At 41.4% G+C, this 22,480-nt stretch overlaps 1 protein-coding gene across 2 annotated transcripts; it reads left to right on the forward strand.

The window, feature by feature from the left end:
• Nucleotides 1–1,183: 1,183 nt before the first annotated feature.
• si:dkey-250d21.1 lies at nucleotides 1,184–17,126 on the forward strand. 2 transcript variants are annotated; one of them, XM_031311147.2, is made up of 11 exons: nucleotides 1,184–1,604; nucleotides 3,423–3,543; nucleotides 6,293–6,400; nucleotides 6,505–6,541; nucleotides 7,075–8,879; nucleotides 8,990–9,020; nucleotides 9,338–11,103; nucleotides 11,227–11,275; nucleotides 12,934–14,732; nucleotides 14,844–14,880; nucleotides 15,006–17,126. In XM_031311147.2, the coding sequence occupies exons 1-11, from the start codon at nucleotides 1,510–1,512 to the stop codon at nucleotides 16,538–16,540; spliced, it is 7,383 nt and encodes a 2,460-aa protein (XP_031167007.2). In that variant the 5' UTR covers nucleotides 1,184–1,509; the 3' UTR covers nucleotides 16,541–17,126. The 2 variants fall into 2 exon arrangements, with proteins under 2 accessions (XP_031167007.2, XP_031167008.2); XM_031311148.2 differs by having other exon boundaries at nucleotides 1,184–1,321.
• Nucleotides 17,127–22,480: the final 5,354 nt, after the last annotated feature.

The raw sequence follows: 22,480 nt of genomic DNA on the forward strand, positions 1-22,480 counted from the left end.
TAGATAGATAGATAGATAGATAGATAGATAGATATAGAGATATATATATATATAGAGATATAGAGATATATATATATATAGATATAGAGATATATATATATATATATATATATATATATATATATATATATATATATATATAAACACACACAGTGGCTTGCATAAGTGTACCCCCATGTTTTTATTTCAGTTATCCTAATAGCTGTTTTGATTTGTATTGAGAGATGATCTTATGGAAAGTACCCCATGTCAATCTCTAGGTACGGTGAAGGGGATGTGATGATGTGGGGCTATTTTAATTCCAAAGGCCAAGGGAACTTTATCAGGATGCATAGTATCCTGGATCCATGAAATAACTGGTCTTTAAAAATAAAAATCTGCCTGCCTCTATGGGAATTTAACATAGGGGTGTACTTACTTATGCCCGCTGTATTTTAAGGAAGAACATTTATTTATTTACGATACATTATTCATTCACAAAGGAAATTGGTGTCCTTAAAGGTTGGATTTTTCCTCATTTTTTTAATTAAGGTATTAAGATCAATTTCCAAAAGATGTTTTTTATTCCTCTTTTTAGTCAACTTTAGCATGGGTGTGTAAACTTATGCAAGCCATTGTATGTATAATGTGATTGGGTTTTTAAAATAATCACATTTTCCTTTAAAACAGCAATCTGAATTATGAGATAGCTCAGAATTATGTGAGAGGTTCTCTGCACGGAGTAGCCTACGGCTGCTGCTGATTGATTGCCATGGCTAAATACAATACAACAACATAAGGCTGCTGTTTAAAAATCAAAGAATACATTTATTAAGAGCACTCAACTAAGAATGTAGCACTGTGCTACATTTATTTTGAATTTATGAATAATATGGTATTTATTCAACAGCCATAACAACAAGAGCATGGCTATACTCTAATAATATATTACTCAATTGAAAAATAAATTGAAATGTATTCCAAGATAATTATACGCAAACATAAAAGTATATATGGATACACCTGTAAGTTCCTTAGTTGATACTGTGCTTTAAGTGGTGCATACCACTAAGTTTTCAAAAGAAAAACTAGCACAAACCATTTGACGCTGTTTGGGGGCCCTGGGATTCTGAGCCACTCTGATGCTTTGCTCGGTTAGAAATAGAATAGGATGTGAATTATCTTGACGATGAAACTCTTTGGCCGGGCCTAACAGTGCCATTCTGCCCTCTGCTGGTTAACATTTTGTACAGCACGGGTCTAGTTCCTGGTTGATGGGATAACACGCTTTCGGCGACTCTTGGCTCATCACGCAACATCAACTTTTGAAAGCATGGAATTAGTAGGTTCTTAGTTTACCAAAGAGACACAATCAAAAATAACGTTAAAACTCAACTGTGTCGGCTGTAGGTTTTGCCCAAGGCATGGCTCTGTAGACTCCTGCAGGTTTGCTCACAGTAGGCTTGCCAGCTTGCAACCGCCAGCTAAGCTAGCTAGCTAACTTGCTAGCTAGCAACATTGCAGTCCAAAATGACTGACTGCTGCGCCGCAGCGAACTGTAATTACCAGCAAGGGGAATCCGAAAACTCCCCTCCACTTTTCAGCTTTCCTTTGGATCCGGAGCGGTAAGAGTTGTTCTTATTTCATTGAAATGTGGGTTATAAATAGCCATTGAGCATGCTAAATGAATGTTAGCTACCCAATGTTAGCATTGGCGTTAGCTTAACATCATGTTGGGTAACAGTGACACAACTCTGTCGAAAATGGCGCAGACTAACGTTAACGTACTCTTGAAAGAAAAGTCCATGTGAAATAGACTCCGTTCACTCATTCAGGCTCGGAGACCGACACCAACGTATGGTATTGGCTTATATCAGTTCATCTTTGTGTTCAGTTAAGCCACAAACCAAAATAAACCATAGTTTAAAACTTTTTGCGCTGTAATTTAAATAGCTATCGGTACACGACACCTACCATCTCGACAGTGTGGTATCATTAGTAGAAGAACTGACGTTAGCTTAGCAACATAAAATACCTCATTGGTGGCATAATTGTGGCTATTTCCTTCCAAACTGCGTTAATAAGACACAGTAATTGTGCAGTACAGCTCAATGTGAACACTATTTGATTAAACTTATATTTACGTAGTTTTAACAGGTTGTGTCCCAATGAATAAATTGCAGTGTAGCGCCCCCTTTTATACTGGCATTATCACTTAACGAGCTGTTATTTGTTTGTTTTGAGATTCCGGTAGTAATTGTGCAATTATAAGAGTGTATATATGTTACATAAAAATCTATTCGGTGGAACAGATTTAAGGACTGTGATTGAATGGCAGCTGCAGTTCAGCCGTCTGTATCGCAGCACTGTGCCTGTGGACAGGAAATGTAACCTCCAAAGGAAAGACTGAAAAAGATTACGGGGTCTGAACATATTTAACGTACAGCCCTTGTAGTCTGTCCGTTTGCTCTGTGTGCTCGTTTTTAATCTGGTACTCTAATCTAATATTGTGTTAAATTGAGAGAAGTAAATCTCATTTGCTTGTGGGCAAATCCATCCACACTTATTCTGTGCACGCATCAATACAATCCGTTGAGAGAGAGAGAGAGAGAGAGAGAGAGAGAGAGAGAGGATGAATTGTATTATAAAAGATGGAATGAAAGCAAAGAGCTCACATAAAATTGTTTGGCTTTTCAGCCAAAACGTATAACTTCGCTCTTTCTTTCTTTTATATCAGTGGCTGTACCAAATCCACGCAATTGTTGCAGACATGACCTCTTGTAGCATAACCACACGCATGTGCAATAAGCATCAACAGCATCTCTAACAAACAGTTGTGCATGGATGTTATATTTGCCTAAAAATGTATTTGGCGAGTGATTAATCCTTTCAACATAGCAATTGGCAGTTTTTTGTTAAAGCTAGCATACATACAGTCGTTTGGACCAATGTAATAATACCATGTCTGGCTCTGCATAATGCATACACTTGTAGTATTAATTTCAGTTCCCTATTTTTTCACACTTCACTCAGTAAACACGTTGAACTCTCTGAAATAAGAACATAATGTCACCTTGTAATAATTAGTGAATAAATGTTGTTTTTTGTTTTAAGTTCTTGTGCTTTTGTTGTTTCCCTATCTTACAAACTAGATCAAGGAAGTAGCCTAGCTCAAGCAGTCCTGTAGGGTACCATTAAGACCTACTACTACGGTGACATGTAGTAATGCAGAGTCACCGTGCTCACCCATATTAAACGGGTGCATCACAATGAACAGTGTTGAAGGCAGGCAAACCTCGAGGGTTTGTCTGTTAAGTCTTTATTTAATATTTTTAGAGTGCAGAATATTAATGCACAAGCGTTTTGACTATGCTCAGTGTAATTCTTAAGTCTATGGATGTGACCCCAACAATTTATGTCATTCTTGTGTGTGTGATTTTCAGATGCAAACAATGGTTGAACAACTGTCAACGGCCAGATTTGGAATCAGAACCACCTGAGCAGTTGCATAAGCTGTACAGACTTTGTGCAAAGCACTTTGAGCCCGCTGTGATCTCTCATCAGGTAAGATGCTAACCTATTGCCCATTACCCTTTTGTGTATGTTATCATAATAATATGATCATTTTGCTCCCTGTTTTGTTATTATAGTACCGCTAGTGTTGTTATAAAAAGAACTAGCGTATATAAATACTGCAAGCTAATAACACCTGTTGTGCTGTTTTCACAACTGCAAGGATAATCTGGATTACCATTTTATTAGAAACACCTGCACAATCTAATACACTTTAATACAACAGCCAAAACACACAGGTGTTTTTGATGTTCCTTATCCATTTACACAAGGGGGGAAGAATAGAAACACATTTGTGCAATCAGTAATGTAATGCAAACACATCACATGTAACTCAATGGATTAACACAAGTTGGTGGGTTTTATTGCCATATATATTAGGGATGCACCGAAATGAAAATTCTTGGCCGAAACCGAAAAAGAGGAAACCAAGACCGAAAACCGAAACACCGAAAGAAATTATGCCAATTATTAGTACCATTGCATTTATGGCTATGACTGTGTACTAACTTTACTAAAATCAAGGCATTGCAATTGTATACATTAATATTAAAGTTTCAAAGAATAAATCAATTACAAATTATGCAAATATTTATTTAGCACATTGCAACAATGCACAGTATAAAATAAAATCAGTCAGGAAAGCGGCCGTGATTACTTCTCCAGTAAGCAAGAGGGTTATCACTTCTGGGGACTTCAGACAGATAACCATCTAGCTGTTGAGCAGTTGAGCTTGTCATCTGCCTGACATTTGAGAAAGATTTGAGAGAGTGTATTTAAATAGGGTCAGTGCATAAATAAACATTTTTATCAAATTAAAAAAATATCTAGCAGAAATATGGCTACAATCTGATAGTCACATACAGTATATAGTAGCCTAAGAACAGAATAGCTTACCTATTATTATTATTATTATTATTATTATTATTATTATTATTATTATTATTATTATTATTATTATTTGAGGCACTTCCTTGCAGGATTTCACTGAACGTATCAGACAACGAGGGTGCATGCCCCTCATCTGGTGCAGAGAGACGAGTCTTTTTTTCTGCGCTCTGATCTCCTTCTCCTGCTCCGTGCGCTGCTCCGTCTCCATCTCCATGCGGGTTCTCCGCATCTATCGCGGCCTGGATCATTTCTCGTCCGCGCTGCTTTATTTCCGCTCCAAGTAATGGTCTTTATAACGCGGATCAAGTACAGTGGCGATGAAGTGCAGAGGATCCGAATAGATCTCACAGGTCGCAGTTTCTGTTTGCGTCATCACAACATATATATATATATATATATATATATATATATAAATAAATAAAAGGACTGCTCCCTCTTAGTCGATTAGTCGACTAATCGGTCGTTTTGGTCTTAGTCAACTAAGATTTCTTTAGTCGATTAGTCATGTTTTATGCTTTTTTCATGCTGAATGACTTATTTCCAAGAAATGTACAAGCACATCTCTGGTAAACACAAGAATTAAAGTGGTGCTTTTGCATGACTCTTTGCGGAGAAACTCAGATTTACAGATTTGTCGATTAAATCAACTAATCGATTAGTCGATACAATTGAATGACTGTTAGTCGACTAAGAATTTCTTCAATCGAGCACAGCCCCAATATATATATATATATATATATATATATATATACATACATACATACATACATACATACATACATACATACATACATACATACATACATACATACAGTGGCTTGCATAAGTTTACACACCCATGGTAAAGTTGACTAAAAAGGAATAAAAAAACATCTTTTGGAAATTGATCTTAATGCCTTACTTTAAAAAATGAGGAAAAATCCAACCTTTAAGGACACCAATTTTCTTTGTGAATGAATAATGTATCGTTAATAAATAAATGTTCTTCCTTAAAATACAGGGGGCATAAGTAAGTACACCCCTATGTTATCATCATCATCATTAAAATAGCCCCACATCATCACATCCCCTTCACCATACCTAGAGATTGGCATGGGGTACTTTCCATAAAATCATCTCTCAATGCAAATCAAACCAGCTATTAGGCTAACTGAAATAAAACCATGCCAATCTCTAGGTATGGTGAAGGGGATGTGATGATGTGGGACTATTTTAATTCCAAAGGCCAAGGGAACTTTATCAGGATGCATAGTATCCTGGATCCATGAAATAACTGGCCTTTAAAAATAAAAATCTGCCTGCCTCTATGGGAATTTAACATAGGGGTGTACTTACTTATGCCCCCTGTATTTTAAGGAAGAACATTTATTTATTTACAATACATTATTCATTCACAAACAAAATTGGTGTCCTTAAAGGTTGGATTTTTCCTCATTTTTTTTAATTAAGGCATTAAGATAAATTTCCAAAAGATGGTTTTTTATTCCTCTTTTTAGTCAACTTTAGCATGGGTGTGTAAACTTATGCAAGCCACTGTATGTATAATGTGATTGGGTTTTTAAAATAATCACATTTTCCTTTTAAAACAACAATTAAAACACTTTGGGTTATTAGACAGTTTGTTAATGTAAAAGTCCTATTTTCTTTTTTAAATAGTTGTACAAATGTTAAAAATCAATAATGGTCTTGTTACTCAACATGTGTACCCAGTGATGTCCAGTGCTACTGTATATAGTTATATTTCAGCCCAATATCATATGGTGTGAACTTGTCGATGGGAAATTGGCCGTTTCGCATAGAATATTGAGGATTAGCACACATGTAGGATCTCCTGCTTTTTGTGTTTCAGAGCTCCTCCAGTTTTGTGTTGACGGACGATGCTGTTCCAACAATATTTGACTCTACAATGCCTGTGGATAATCAATCAACCTACAACAGGAAAAGAGCTAGAGATCCCGTAAGTCTTTTATTCAATCTTTAACATTTCTCTTCTGAACATTTTTCATCAGACATTAAGACACTAAAAATGTAAACCTGTAATTATCCTTTCCATCTACCTAGTCTGAAGAGGACCCTACCTCTGTGAAGAAAACAAAAGGTACAGTAACTGGTTCACTTCATTCCTTAAAGCTTTAGTGTGTAACTTTTTGACATTAATGAACGTCCGTTACATTCAAGCCATTGCCAAATGAGTTGCTACAAAGCTAATTAAGACTATCAGCTCCACACAACTCTCTGGATTTCTCAGTATGGCTATGTTCAGAAGATTGTGGCGTCCGGTGACTTTCCGCGCAGAAACCCGAGTGAAGATAATTACTTCTTGTGAAGAGTCCATGTTTTTTTTTTAATCCTCCGTGCTCTCCTTGGCTACTAGCAACTGCGTGGAGGGTGGGTGGGGATCACGGAAGGCTTGTATCATGTGGACAGTTTTGCTGTCATTACTTAGAATTCCTCAAGGGGGAGACAGAAACTACACACTATAGCTTCAATAAATCCCCTTATTTAAGGCCCCTTGAGTTTTAGTCTATATTAGAATTTAATTGCCCCTTTTGTAAATATTTATTCACTAATTGAATTAGCATTTTTAAAATCATCTCAGCATTTCAATACAATGTTTCCCTTTCCCATCAGAAAACACAGCAATAAAAACAGATGGGACTGAGAAGAGTAGAGAGGTACCTGGAGAGAACAGTGCAGTGCCTGAACTGCAAAAAGAGAGCCAAACCCAGGAGGAAGGAGCCAGCTCCAACGCAAAAGAGACGCTGAAAGTCTATTTCAAGGAAATCCTGGCACTGACTGGATTCAGCATAAATGGTGCAAACATCAACACTGACGAGCCAATCGGAGGTGCGAGAGGACAGCAGGCTCTCAATCGTATCTGTGTGGAGAAAATTGACAAGAAAGAAATCCTCCAGTTCAGCGAAGACCTCATGCGGGAAGAGATCCAAAACAGCCTCCGACAGGCACGCTTCTTCTCCATTCTGCTTCAGGATGTGACACGCATAGAGGGAAAGGACCAGATCCCAGTTTTCATCAGGTCCGTTACGGTAGATGGGTTCCCACAAAAGCACCTCATTGGGTTCTTACCATGCGACATGGATGTAGAGAATCTGTTTTACATGCTTCTCTCAGAGTTGCGTAACAAGTGGGGGCTGAGGATGGAGCACTGCAGAGGACTGACTTATCTGATAACGGGCAGCATGTGTCAGAAAATGCGAGACCTTACCTCCAGGATTCTGCAGGAGTTCCCACAAGTAGTTCTGTCACCAAGTGACCCATATGCCTTCAACATATGGATTATCCGCTGCATGCCTGTGCCCTCCATTCAAATTGTGGCTAACGCTGTTGAGGAGGTGGCCTCGTTACTCAGGAGAACACCAGAGCTGTGCAAAAGATTGGAGGGAAAGATACAGATGGCGTATGGGCATATCAAAGGGGAGGTGGGCAGGATCAAGGCAGCCGTCGGTGAGAATTGGGAGTATGGCACTGACGCCTTCCAGACCATGTTAGACATTCTGGAGCCTTTCCTGAACTGCATCAATGAGATGATTTCAAAGGTAGATGAAAATACTGCTGAACAGATGGCCAAGCTCAAGCCAGTTTTGAAGAATTTCAACTTCATCATCACACTTGTTATTCTGAAGAACACCCTCTGTTGTGTTAGTATACTCAACTCGAGTCTCAGGGGAATAATTAGCATCAGCAGTACGTTGCAGTACACCATATCCAATGCCTTAAAGCTGGTAAGCAAATACCAACAGGAGCTTGCAATATTCCACAGGAAGTGGTTTTCAGATGCAGCTGGCAGAGCGAAGAAGCTGGGAGTGGAGGTCACCAAACCAGAGGGGGACCAAGGAGACACAACTGAAACCTCACTGGAGGACTTTTACAGGGAAACTATAAGCCGGCCCGTCTTGCTGTATCTCGTTGCAGAGGTGAAGAGAGTGTTCAGTACAGAGATGGTGAGGATTCTCCGATGGCTTTCATTAGTGCCGTCTTACATGGCTGACCACAATTTCAGCATCCGCAGGGATAAAGTAGCAGATGCCAACTTGAACAACCTTGCCAGGCCTGACACATTCTACGAAGAGCTTGGTTGCTGGGAAGTGAAGTGGAGGCATGCGAGCAAGCGCCGGATCCTACCAACCACTGTGTTCGCTACACTCAAGATTCCAGATATTGGGTTTTACCCGAATGTGCAGAGCCTGCTGCGGGTGTTGGGCACTGTTCCATGTGTAAACGCAGAGACAGATGTGTACGGTCAATACCATATGGTACTGGAGCGGTGCCACTCCTACCTGAGAGCCACACCAGAGGACCAGAGACAATGCAGCATGGCATATGTCTACGTGAACCAAGATGTGCACTTCAATGTTGAACAAATGGTGGAGTCATACGCCCAGAAGCATCCAGACATCCTACAACTGCTGCAAACGGTCAGTAGATTTTCCCAAGCAGAATACATTTGAAATTTCATTGCCCTCTTTGGTGATGAAACAACTGTTCTACCTGATATTACATAATACTTTGTGTGTGTTTGTTGCAGGATGATGACACAAAGGCGAAGCCTCCCCAAGGTGAGATGGCTTTGAAATTATTTACCATTTCAGTGTGCAGAGATTTTGGTTTATCATAGGCTATTCTATCACATAATATACCAATTTAAGGGAAGTTGTTCTCGAAATAGAGCTGTAGACCAAAATATGAGCAGGAGACACAATGATGGCTACATCTAAAAAGATTTTTTGGAATTTAATGACTGCAGGCTTGAGTGAAAATACATGGGCAAGATGAACAATATTTTTGTTAAACTACAAATATGCAAATTTGCTTATTCACTAATGTGTTTAACTGTAATGTCAGTTTACAAGACCATTGCCACCTCTCATTTCAGTGGCATCCCATGAGAACCATGCCGAAAAGGACACTGAAGAAGAACTACAGTTTATAAACCTGGAGATGGATGCTGAAAGGCTTGTGGAGCTGAAGTGTGCAGAGACTGATAGGGAAGCTCTGAAATCTGCTTTGCAGGCTGCAGTGACGGCTGCGTACAGCAGTCAAAGCAGGAAACGTTGCGACGCTTCCGCTCAGGAAGGAGAGGTCGAGTATGTGACCAAGTCAGAAATGAAAGAAGTTCTCACTGTGTGCGAAAATGCCGTCAGGGAGGGAATCCTCTTGGAAGTGGGGACTTCGTTCTTTTCCTTGTTCATTGACAGTGTTGTGAAGTTTGGTGAGAAAGACTACCTCCCACTTTTCCTGAGGTTTGTGGACAGTTTTGATGTCATGCGATTGGAGTTGATGGGATTCCTTGAGGCAGATCTGGATTGTGACGCCATGGTACAGCGTCTCCTAGAAATAGTTACAGTTGAGTGGAATCTTGATTTGAACAACTGCAGAGGTCAAGCATACCTAGGCTCTGGTGATGTTTCCTACAAGCTGAAAGCCTTTGCCTGCAAAGTCCAGGAGACCCATCCTCTTGCTATCAGCACCCACTGCTCTTCCTACTCTTTCAACACGTGGTGGTCAAAATCAATCCCAGTGCCTGCTGTGAAGAGAGCCCTGGATACATTTGAAGAGGTTTTGATGTTTTTTGGCAGCAGTGCTACTCTGCAAAAACAGCTAGACCACGTGATAGCCTATGGTCTTAGAGAGAGCTATGAGAAGGTCCAAGAGTTTCAGGGGAAGTTCTGTGCCCTTTGGCAGGAGAAGCATGATTCTTACGAGGTGTTTGTGCAGATGCTGGAGCCCCTAGTTGAATGTCTGGAGAAAATCAAAAATAACCCACAGAGATGGAAGGCCTTTGTGTCCGACCAAGCTGGGGCACTCCTCCGCAATGTGATGGAATTTGATTTCATCATTGCTATGGTGGTCTTGAAGAATGCGTCCTCTTTCACCAGAGAACTGAGTGCGGGTCTCCAAAAGGACCACTTCAGTGCCGCGTCCCAACTTTGCCAAATCAGTGGTATTGTGGCAACTCTGAACCGAGTAAAAACAAGTATGAAGGTGTTTCACCAGAACTGGTTTGACGAGGCCTGTGCAATGGCACAGAGTCTGAGAGTGCAGATTGAAGTGCCTGAAAATGCTTTGCAAAGAGACGGCATGATGAAGCCAGTCGGTTTTTACAAAGATGGCTTAAGTGTGCCCCTAGTAGATAACCTCATCAATGCCGTGAAGGATCATTTCTCAGAGGACCACAAAGAAGCTCTGAACTTCCTCTCCCTAGTTCCATGCTCAGTCACAGTGAGTTACATGTTTGAGAGCTTGAAGTCAAAGCCTCCACTCTACAGCAGTGATCTTCCTGATGCTGACAACTTCTTCACAGAGCTGTGCTGTTGGAGAGTCACATGGAAGACCAAAGTTGCGTCTGTGACCATCCCAGGCTCCATATTTCACACATTGCGCCTGCCACTAATGCAGTACTTTGGGAACATCAACGCACTGCTGAGGATTATGTCAGTGTTACCCAGCACAGCACTGGAGGACTGTGGTGTCATAATGCGCCACAAGAGGTTCCAAGAGTACCTGAGAAATACAAATCCCAAAGACAGGTCCCCGGGCTTGGCTATGCTGCAGGTGGGCACAGACTTCAGCAGAGACCTGGACCGCATGGTGACCCAGTGTTTGAAGGTTACTCCCCAGGCCTTAGAGGGTATATGTCTGGTACGTACTTGTATGTTTTCTTAAAAATTGCAATGTATTACATTTCTGATTTATTTTGGTTCCTTATATTTTATTGATTATATGAAAGCCAGACTAATTTTATTTACCTTGGTATATTCACAGGACAAGGAATCGAAAAGTATCATCAGAGACTCTGAAAATAATATGGAAGGTATGGTTGATTTTATTACATTTATTAACGACTCCTAAGTAATAAGACTACATGACTTAACAGTCCCATATTTACAAAAAGTGAGATTTCCATGTCTTGCTTGATTACAAAGCAGGTTGAGGTGCTGTATAAATACTGTGAAAGTATCAAAATGCTCAATCCACAGAGAAATGCAAACAGCCTGTATTCAGAAACTGTCTTTATACAAGCCGTCCGAACTTCCGTACAGTTGTAATGTCACAACTAGGGCTGTCCCAAACGATTATTTTTTAAATGATTAATCTAGCGATTACTTTTTCGATTAGTCTACTAATCTAACGATACATTTTTCAATTAATCTAATGATTAATTTTTCAATTAGTGATTATTTCCCCATTGCTCAATTATTAACAATTTACACAGAACTAATTTCAATAAGGTTCAAATCTCTATTTATTAAAATTGTTTAACACTGCACTGTTCAAGTAAAATGAATTTGTAGTGCAACTTGAAGCCAGATGTAGGCTATCAATCCAACCACAAAATAAGGTCACTTTCAGGAGGAATACAAAAATAAAAACGTAAAGTAAACGGAGCAGGTGCAAGAAGAATGGCCTGTATTTGCTTTTTTTTAACAGTAAGTAAAATAATGAATAAGATCTTGTTTAACATCCAAGCTCTTCTCCCTTTAATTTAAAATTTAATTATTTGTATCTAAAGGCTGGTCAAGCACTGTAGGGAGGAGAAGTTAGACAGTTTTTTTTGTTTTGTTCCAGTGATTGGTACAGCTGGGTGATGGCGTGGATATGCGTTCGCATGTTAGATGTATTTCCACTCACATACCCAACAAGTGCGGAACAATGCCGACACACAGTCCTCATCTTATCCACCACTCTCTCGCCTGTAGCCTACTACTGGAACTGACCCGAAGACCAAAGTTTTCAAGGCGGGGACAGCACCAGGCGGGAGGGCATGACACTGGTGGCTCCAGGCTGCAGCCATACAGTCTCGAAGTTTTCCCAAACTTGCGATCTTAAAGAGGCCGGCGGGTTCTAACTCTTGTGGGTCGCCACCACTCGCTAAACTAGTCCTTTAGTGCTGCTATCTCTGACTCACTCGCTGGACCGTCGACCTGACAAAAAAATGCATGTAGGCGGAGAGCTCAGCTAGCTTCAGAGCTAAGGCGGAGCTACAGCTACGCAAATTATTTGTGTCGACGCATTTACTTAGTCGATGACGTCGACAACGTCGACGAATCGTCCCAGCCCTAGTCACAACTATACTTTATAAAGGTAGCAAGGGCAGCTACTGTGCCATTATAGTCATTCCCTGACTGCAATGATGGGACAGAGAATCCGAGAGCGCAGATATGGAAGACCCGGAAACACTGACCAATCAGAGCAGACGAGGCTTTTTCGGGAGACAGGTGCTAAAATGGAGCGTTTCATACAGAAGGTGAATTATTCAGACAGACGGGATGAGAATAATATCATGTTTTTTGCACAATAAATCATGTTAACATGTACTACTAGAAACCCATAATACAAGTATGAACATTAAAATTAGCATGATATGGGACCTTTAACTAATGTCCATATTAAGTTATTGAAAGAAGCTTCTTTTTTTTGCCATGACCATAACCACTGTCTTCTGTCTGTTTTCTCCCCTGATATATTTAGTTGATTGTGTCAAGGAGGATGGTGAAGAGATTAGAATTCAGCAATCTCCTGACAGGATGGAGGACCAAAGCATGAACCCCGCAGAAGAGAATGGGCACTCTGGAGATAATCGTCAAGGCTTGACGACGGTATTCAAACTTGCCACGTTACTGGGGAAAAAGAATATCAGTCTCTCAGACCTCTCAGAAGAGGACAGAGAGCTTTTCATCCAGGAGCTCAGCATGTGCCAATGGTCTAAAAATGAGAGCAAATGCACACCTTCAATAGGTGAGGATGAAATGGTGAACCTCCTCATAAATGGAATCAGAGATGTCATACTGAAGGAAATACAGGAATCGCCGTTCTTCTCGCTTATCACAGACAAACCTGTTAAAATTGCTGACAAGACCCACCTGCCTGTTTTTGTCAGGTATGTTGGAGAATCTGCTCCAAAAGTAGAGCTCATGGGTTTCTTACCATTTGATGAAAGCTGTCATGTTGATACACAGGCAGAACACCTTGCAAAGATTCTCACTGAAGACTGGGGCTTACCAATGTCTCAGTGTCGTGGACAAGCATTCATGCACTTGGGCTCAGGTTATCAAAGTCTGAAGAAAATGTCTTTGGATTTCCTCAATAGCTATCCGCTCTCCGTTGTAACACCCAGTGAGTCTTGTGGCCTTGCCCATTGGCTGGCGGGAAGTGTGCCTTGCCCTTCAGTAGCAAAAATGTTGGATATCACGGAAGACCTGCTGCTGTTCTTTGATGAATCTCCTTGTCTGGAGGGACAGCTAGCACAGGCTGTTGATGGGCTTTTGAATATGCCAAGAGAGGCCCTGGATGAAATGCCAGAAACCTGTTGCTCGAGGTGGAAAAAGAGAGAGGACTTCTTTGACATACTCGCTGACACATTAGAGGGCATCCTCAGCTGCCTAGATGCTGTTAGCTCTAGTGCCATAGGTGCCAAGTCGATGCACGCGCAAGTTCTCTCCACCGCTCTGAGAAATCTGGATTTCATTGTCACCCTTGTGATTTTGAAGAATGCTTGCGCTCCTCTCCGTAACTGTAGCACCGTCTTCCGCTGTGGAAACCCTGCTGATATTCTCTGTGAAGTGGAAAAAATCCCCTCGATCATAGAGACTCTTAGCAAAATGTTAGAAAATGTGAGCACGCTGCATTCGACTTGGTTTGAGCAGGCGTTCCAGCTAGCAACCAGGGTAGCTCCTGAACAAGTGTGCTTCTCAGAGGAAGCCAACAGCTATGAGTCTCCTGAGATATATTACCGAGAGAATCTGAGTGTTCCTCTCCTCAGAAGTCTCATTGACGAAATGAAGTACAGCTTCTCCGACAGCCACTTGAAGGCCCTGTCGGTCCTGTCGTTACTGCCCTCCTGCAATCCCCAGCCCATTTTGCCGGAGTCCACAGACAAGCCATTCAGCCTCTACCTTGCAGATCTTTTGGAGCCTGAAGCGGCCGAGCAGGAAATCAACGCATGGGCTGCTGTCTGGAGCGAAAAATACCAGGATGCTGCTCCTCCATCATCCATCGCGGAAACATTAGTCCACCCCGAGTCAAACAGCCACCCAACTGTTGCCTCAATGCTTAGGCTAGTAGCTGTCCTGCCTAGTGTCAGCATGGAGTGTGACCTGATGAAGACCACTCTGAATTCCATGAGGGATCTGTTAAAACACACTGTATGCAAAGGCAGCAGGAAGGATCATGTGTTGCTCCTCTTTCACTGCACAACACTGCAGAGACTGCCGGAGGTCATTGAGAGGTGTATGGACGTTGACCCAGAGAGCAGTCCATGTCTTTCCCAGGTACATTTTAAAATGGTTTTGAGATTGTTCTTAAATGACCATGTTGTATAAGAAATCAAGCATTTTTACAGCCATTCTAATCAGCACATATTTTTTTTTTTTTTTTTAAAGGTGATGGGAACTGTCCAAAGACTAAAGTTGGAGAGTGGTAAGTCCATTCATGGCAACATGATTATCAAGAATCACAATGGCTTTGATTGTAATTCTGATATGAGAAATAATCAATACAATTTGTACATGTGGCATTAACTTTATTTAATTTTTTTGAATCAGGAGGCGCTAAAGTAAACCCGGCGGCACCAACAGAATCGCACGTCTCCATTGTAGCGGAGAAGCCTGCTGATGGCGAGGTCAAATCGGCTGACAATGAAGGGACACTGGAAGTCGCACAGGGACCGAGAAACGCAGTGTCTTTCTATGAGCCTCAACTGCGTGAACAAATCCTCAAAGAACTGTGGGACTCTCAGTTCTTTACAGTTATAACCGAGCGAGCTGTTGAAATCGACGGCGAGCTCTATGTCCCGTTGTGCATCAGGTACTTGAACAAAGAGGACATCCAGTGTGAGGAAACGCTGGCTTTCATCCCTTTCGTTGAAGACCAAGTTGTTCTTGCAGATGCTATTGAGACTGCCCTGTCTGAGAAGTGGGGGCTCAACATGGAGTACTGTAGAGGGCAGGCCTTGCTGAGTGTTGGTGGAGTAGGAGCTCAGATGAGGGCTGTAAGTTTAGCTATAGCTAAGAAATACCCCCAGGCTGTGAGATCGGTCAGCTCTGCTTTGTCTCTTAACGTATGGCTGGCTAAATCGTCTCCCGCCGAAGAAGCCGCGGACGGAGCAGTTCTCATAGGGAAAATATTACATTGGCTCACAGAGGATGTAGACCGCCAGAACAAACTGGAAGACGTGATCCTGCACGTGTTCCAGCACGATGAAGGCAAGGGCAACGAGCTGAGGGACAAACTCATCAAAAACTGGGAGAAGAGTCATGACATGCACGAGGTGATGGTAGACATTTTAGAAGCCGTCATGCTCTGTTTGAACGAGCTGAAAGGGGAGGGAAGTACTTCAAACCAGCAGCAAGCATCGCAGTTTTTCGATGCGATCCGGAACTTTGAGTTCATCCTGTCAACAGTGGTGCAGAAGAACATCCTGAGCGTAACTCAAAAGCTAAGTCAGTCTCTTCAGGGCAAACCCTTAGATATGTTACTCGCTGTGAATAATTTGCCCGATCTCAAAGCATCCCTCAGCAAACTGAAGAGTGATATTGACACCCATCACAAGGCCTGGTTCGAGGAGGCCACTGCGCTGGCTTGTAAACTCCATGTGACAATGTTGCATTCAGTGCTTCTGGAGCCATTGAGCGAGTTTTACAAAGAGTCAGTCAGCATGAAGGTTGTAGAGCACTCAATAGCAGAAATTGACGACCTCTTCACAGAAAAGGTATTGGACACCCTGAGGTGTCTGGAGATTGTGCCTTACGCAATGTCCAAAGTAGAAACCAGCATTCTTAGTGGTCTTGTGTTCCGCCTGTACAAGGAGGACTTGCCAGATCAGGGCTCTCTTCACACCGAGATGAAGTCGTGGAAGGAGAAATGGTTGGATCCCCTGGCAGGCTATCTCCCCACCACTGTGCTCGATACGCTCAAGACGTCCCAGATACGAAGTTTTAGTAACATTGAAACTCTGCTCAGACTCCAGGTCATCTTGCCGTTTTCAAGGAGGGAGAGCAACTTCAGGCAGGGAAAGAGGAGCTTCCAGGAGTTCATGCTGCAGGAAAAGCGATCCCTCGCTGAGCTACATCCTCTGTAGGAGTTGCAGGTCTTCCGTCACGGCTGGTCGATTTGAGCAAAGTGAGATGTCACCGCCACCATACTTAAGAACTAATGTTACTCAACCCTAACTGAGGTCCCAAGTTCTGAGCTCAATATTTCTGTGTACATTATTGATCTAAATTCTGAGTTTTAGTTTTTTTTTTTTTTTGTTGTATCCTGCAAACCAAGCCCCTGTTTTTTTTACTATTCTGTAGTGTACAGTTGTACTGCCCAATGGGACCAATGTCTTGGCAAAAAAAAGCAATGCTTGTGTGCCTTGATGCGAAACGAATAAGTCACCCCATGTATCATGATAATTCGGATGTTGGAAAAATGTCCCATTGGCGTTGACAGAGTTCTGTATCGCTTTCATGGATTCATTATAATGATTAAATTGCACCCTTACCTTTCCTGGGCACAAATAGAAATGGTTAGTTCCATCATGTCTTCTGATGATTTCTCATGTTTCCTGTCTCTTTGCAGGAATGAAATTGCTGTAAACGTATCTTTTGAAAGAATGTTTCCTTAATAGGAAAATCTTCATATATATTTGTCAAAAAAGTAATAAAATGCTCCAAAAAGATGTTGTTGGCTTTTATGTTTCTCTTTTTTATTTCAGGCTAGATGTGCAGTAGGCTTTCATGTGTTGTCAAGTGTGCAGTCACATCTGTAACTCAACACAAGATGGCGCAGTGGGGCTGTAATTTGTCTTAAGGTGAAATAACTGAATCTGCTCACAAGTGCCACTCCACAGTAAATATGTGAATATACCTCTCAATATTATCACTAAATGTGATTTGTAAATGTTGACTAAAACCTGCAGGGATAGTATAGTAATGAAGTCCAGGAGGGTACTAGCTAATTTAACTTACCCAGTTATACTTTTTAGCATGACTACTTTGGTAAATGAAAATACACAACTGCCCAGAACCTGTATGATGATTATTATTATTATTATTATTATTATTATTATTATTATTATTATTTTTTTTTTTTTTAAAAGGTAAAGGAAGGGTGGGAAAAAAAAAAAACATAAATTAGCTGTTATATGCTTATGGGGCATTTCTGTTGTCCATACAGGCTGGCAGTGTTAATGATTGCTTACTGAAAGCATTGTTTACCCTCCAGGGTATAATGTATGAAATAAATTCTTGCATGATTCACTTAACTGATTATCAAGGATGTGGGTTTAGAGGGAGCGTTGTTAAGGTCATACAACCACTTCGTTATCTCAAGATACCTGGTAAATATTTATTTTACAATTACCTTTTGTCTGCAAATAAAGAGTAAGATCTCTGCAATGCTGGGTATGTGAGAGACAGGTTGGACAAGCTTTTGTCAGTAATGCAAATCGTGGCGTTTGGGCTCCATTGTGGTTTGGTTAATATGTAACTTGTAAGAACAAGTGTTTTCTGCCTTTCTTGTAAATTATTTGCTATGACTTCCAACCTGGTGTATATGCCTTTATAAAAGGAATTTCAATAACAGCTACTGTACTGATACTTGGCAAGGCACTGTAGCTGTTATTGTGTTTGGCTTTATGTAAGCCATAAGTTATTACATTTTTATATAACCTGTTGGCCAATGGCAATGTCCCACCAAATGTACTGAATTTAAAGCTGACAAACATGTAACACACTGGATTGTTAAAGCAACTACAATAGGGTACACTTTGTTTTAGCCACCAATGTTAATTCATACATATATGTAAAACTATGTCTCACAATGTATTTCATAAATGATAGCATGCAGTATTAGCCATAACCACAAAATAGAGCTTAAAAAATAAATCATTCTTTAAAGAAAAATCTTTGCATGAGAAAATGTAAACATGCTCTTTCGGTCTGTGTGCCGTAAATTGTTTACTCTGATTCCGCAGGGGGAATCAGACTTGGGGACAGGCATTAAGAACTATTTAAAAATAACCTAATAGTCTCGTTTGCTCATGTAGGTCATATAAAGGCATCAGTGTGATATTGAGAATGTTTCATAACCAGTTAAAAACTCCTTGCAACTGTTTTAAAAATCTATAGCTGTGAACTGCATAATATTTGAATCCCTACTCTGGTGTATTCACATTTTTTTATTTTTATAAAACAGCTGATAATAAACAGATGTTATGAACTTAAGTAATTGTTGAAGCTATACTGACACAATACTCCAGGGCTTCTGTAAGTCACTTTCAATTCAAGTCAAATACATGATCCCAGGGACTAAACTGGCATTTTTAGAAATATCCTACAGCTTTCATGAAAAGAAAGACTGCTGCTGTTGAAAGCCTTCCACGTACTGTACACACACTTTGTGTTTGTTGACGGGAAGCCACTTTATCTTTAACACTGATAACCCCACTGAGTGCACTTTTTTTTTCTTTTTTTGTTGAAAGGAACTTGTATTCATCCTGTGAGCTGTAACAGCAGATGCGTCCCTGACAAAGCCCCGATTGTCGGTGCTCAGCTTAGTGTGAAAGGAGCATCTCCGTGTCCCCCCGCTCAGCTGCTGAGCAAACGGATCTGTCTCTGCTGCGGGCCTCACTGAAGCCATATGCAGCACAGCCAGGCGCACAGCAGCATCGTCTCATAACCTCATCGCTACACTCTCCGCCAAGAGGGCCTTATACCTCCTGCAAGCTGCGTTGTATTTATTTACACTTTGGATGTAAGAAGTCTCAGGTGCAGTCTGTGTATTTGAGCATGAAGAACACATCCTCCATCTTTAAGCAAAACAAGGTATTGCCATAATTGACCCGTGCACCAGGTTTCCTGCTGGAAGTCAAGGTTCTGCACTGATGTAAGACCTGTGGCACTCTGTAATCATGTCCATACACAGCCAGGATATAACTACACTCTGGAGGGGAAGACACAGGGCTTAAGTGGATTTTATTTCAAGGTTCCCTTTCAAGGAAAATTGGCAGCACAGGCCTAGAAGTCAGATCCTCCTAGTATTACGAGCACGACTTTTGGTTTGAATTATTCAGATGTCAACTTGTTGATTGCACTCTTAAAGAGCACTTCATTTTTTACTTGCCATTGCAAAGCTGAAGGATTTAAAACTGTAAGTGAAATGTGAAGGATCGTCTTCTGTGAGTGTGTTTAACCGACACTGAAGTGTAGAAGAGATTATCCGATCATGAAGCAATAAAAAATAATTTGTCGTACAATTCCTGACACACTTCATTGTCTGAGAAAAACTCAGTGCTCAGTAGGCTACCTGTTTTGGACCGGTGCAAAAGCATCCATTTAATTGTTTCTGGAACATTGCTCCCAGAGCAATGGGCATGCAGTTTGGAATTTCATTCTGCAATCCTTAAAGAAGTGAGCTTTAAAACATTTATAAGGATGCTCTGGCGCTCTCACGCCTCCGCCAACCACAATCTAAAGGACTATATTCATAAGAACCAGATGTATCTGCACAATTTATCTATTGTGCTGTTTAGAGGCCTGCAGCCGGGCTGGTGCCTGTCCTTCCTCAATCGCTCTTCGACTTTATGTTTACCAGGAGGCGTGAGCGGAGAGCGCCCCAGACTGCTGAAGTCATCCCCCTCCCACGTGTTTCACCTCCACCGCCCCCTCTGCCCTCAACACCTTTTATCCTCTTCAGCACCACCTCTTCAGACGCAGTAACATGGCTCCATACAGTGTGATAAAGGGCCCGTGTGAGACAGTCCTGCCACCCTTGACGCTGGAAGCAATGTCTCTTTTATAAGTAAAATACACCCCCCAAATATAATGAATGTGTTCATTTTGTAGTGATGTACAGTATAGCTCGGTTTGAATTCATGACTTGGACCAGATAAAAGTACGGAGCCCCTAAAGGGACCTGGGGATTTTTTTCCCCCTCTCTCCTGCACACTAGAAACTTTCTCCTGAGCAGGAGATACACGAGAAACCATTATTAAACCCAGTAGAACCAATTATGCTAACAAAGATAAGACTTTATTGTCCGTAGGCATGGACATTTGTCTCGCAATACAAGCTCCAAAGACAACACAACAGCAACAAGAAGACTAAAGTTAAAAACATATCAAGCATCATTAAAAACATAAGTAATTAATATGATAGGGACCAGCCATATATGGGGGAATACTGCTAAAGTTATGTGGCAAAATATTTCACGTTCACAGCATGAAATCGGTTAACAGTTACCTTATCATCTTTCACTTTGTCGATGACTCTATCAGATACATTTTGTTGCGTTTTCAGGAAGATGGAAGATGAGTACCTCCTCCTCGGCCGCCATTCTGACTGACTGGTACTCAGATTGGTTTTGTGTGCTCACGAAAAACGTTTCTTGTGCGCACCAGCAACAATTCTCCCTTTAGGGCCTACATATTAAAGAGACAGCCTGCAGTGATGACGTCATGAGACAAATATGCAGCTGCTCCATAGACAGTAAATAATAACAACAAAAAACAAGATATTTTAGTGGATTATAGACACGTCTTCTAATTCACAGATGTGAATGATGCACTTGCATTCAAATATAACTTACGACAAGATTTCCATCGGTGCAGTCACTGATTCTGTGTCAGTGAAAGAAATCTAAATCACGTCATCGGATAAACATCATCAATGAATGTCTTACTCTTCTAATTTCCATTTTAGGTGACAGTAGTGTGTGTTTAAATGACTTAATCACTGGAGTAAATAAATATGTAGTCACAATGCAGTCGGCACTGAGTGCTGCTCTGGTGTGTAGAAACTGTGTCCTTCCGTTGCTCTTCAGCTTATGGATCCAAGTGTGACACTGAGGGGCCATCCACACGGAAACGCTTTTTGGTGTAAACGCACACGTTTTGCATCGTTTTGGCCGATCGTCCAAAACGAATCCTGTAAACGCACCGCCTGAAGACGCACTTTTTTGAAACCTGGTCCCAGAGTGAAAAAAATTTGAAAACGCCGCCCTTGTGTCTTCGTTTGGACGTCGAAGCCGCATACTTGCGTATCGATGATGTCATCGCCGCACCCCTCGACCTCTAGCCTTTGACCTCTTATCCCGCGACGACGTCTCATAACAGCAACAATTCAAACAGTTCGACTTCACTATCGGCCCACGCAAACGATTCTGGTTTCCTTGTACTAGCCATTTTCGTCGTTTGTATACAGCGTGCAAGCTTTATGCGCGTGCTCCGCCTCTTCTTCTCCGTTTTCGGTGAATTTCTGTAGCAGAAACAGCGCCACCTATAGGCCTGGAATATGAAGTAGCGTGTTGAGTCGTTTACAAATGGATCCGTTTGGACGCAAATATTCTTGAAACAATGCCAGGGAAGACGGGGGAAAAAAAGATTGTTTTGGTACTTGTGGACGTGGCCTGAGGCACTTGGGAGGGTAAGTATATACTTACATACTTGCCTTGATGAAGACCTCAACAGCCGAAACGCATTGCCTTGTTTTAACGATTTAACCAAGAAATATAATAAAGGCTTTTTAAACATTACCCTCCCAAGTGCCTCAGTGTCCTCAAACCCTTAAATAAATATGTAATCTATAATCTGTTTTTAGGTTGGGTTTTCCCTTTAAAGCCTGTTTGGTTGTCGGAGCTTGTTTTCATGCAGTGAACGGACTCATTTAACCCAGATTTATGATGATCTGGTGATATGACAGGACCGTGATGTGATTAATTAGTTGTATTACTGGAATCCACTCCTCTCTTGGCTGGTTAACCTATAATGCAGGCAATGTTTATACCCTCAGCTCAAACCAGAACAGCCATGGAGGTTGAGGTTTTGGGGGGGGGGTGACCCTCCAGTGCTGGTGAACTCCTGGGCTCCATGAACACACGGCTCACGGTCTCCTGCAGGACCACATGACGTGTTCAAAAGTGCCACCCATCTGTCACTTGAAAGGGCTCTGTCCTTTGAGCACAATAGAGAAAGAGGTTATAAACAAATGGTGTACAAAAGACGCGGGTCCAGTCAGACAGACTGGACGGAGCTTGT

This window comes from Sander lucioperca, chromosome 13, assembly GCF_008315115.2.
Source record: "Sander lucioperca isolate FBNREF2018 chromosome 13, SLUC_FBN_1.2, whole genome shotgun sequence".
Classification (NCBI taxonomy): Eukaryota; Metazoa; Chordata; class Actinopteri; order Perciformes; family Percidae; genus Sander; species Sander lucioperca.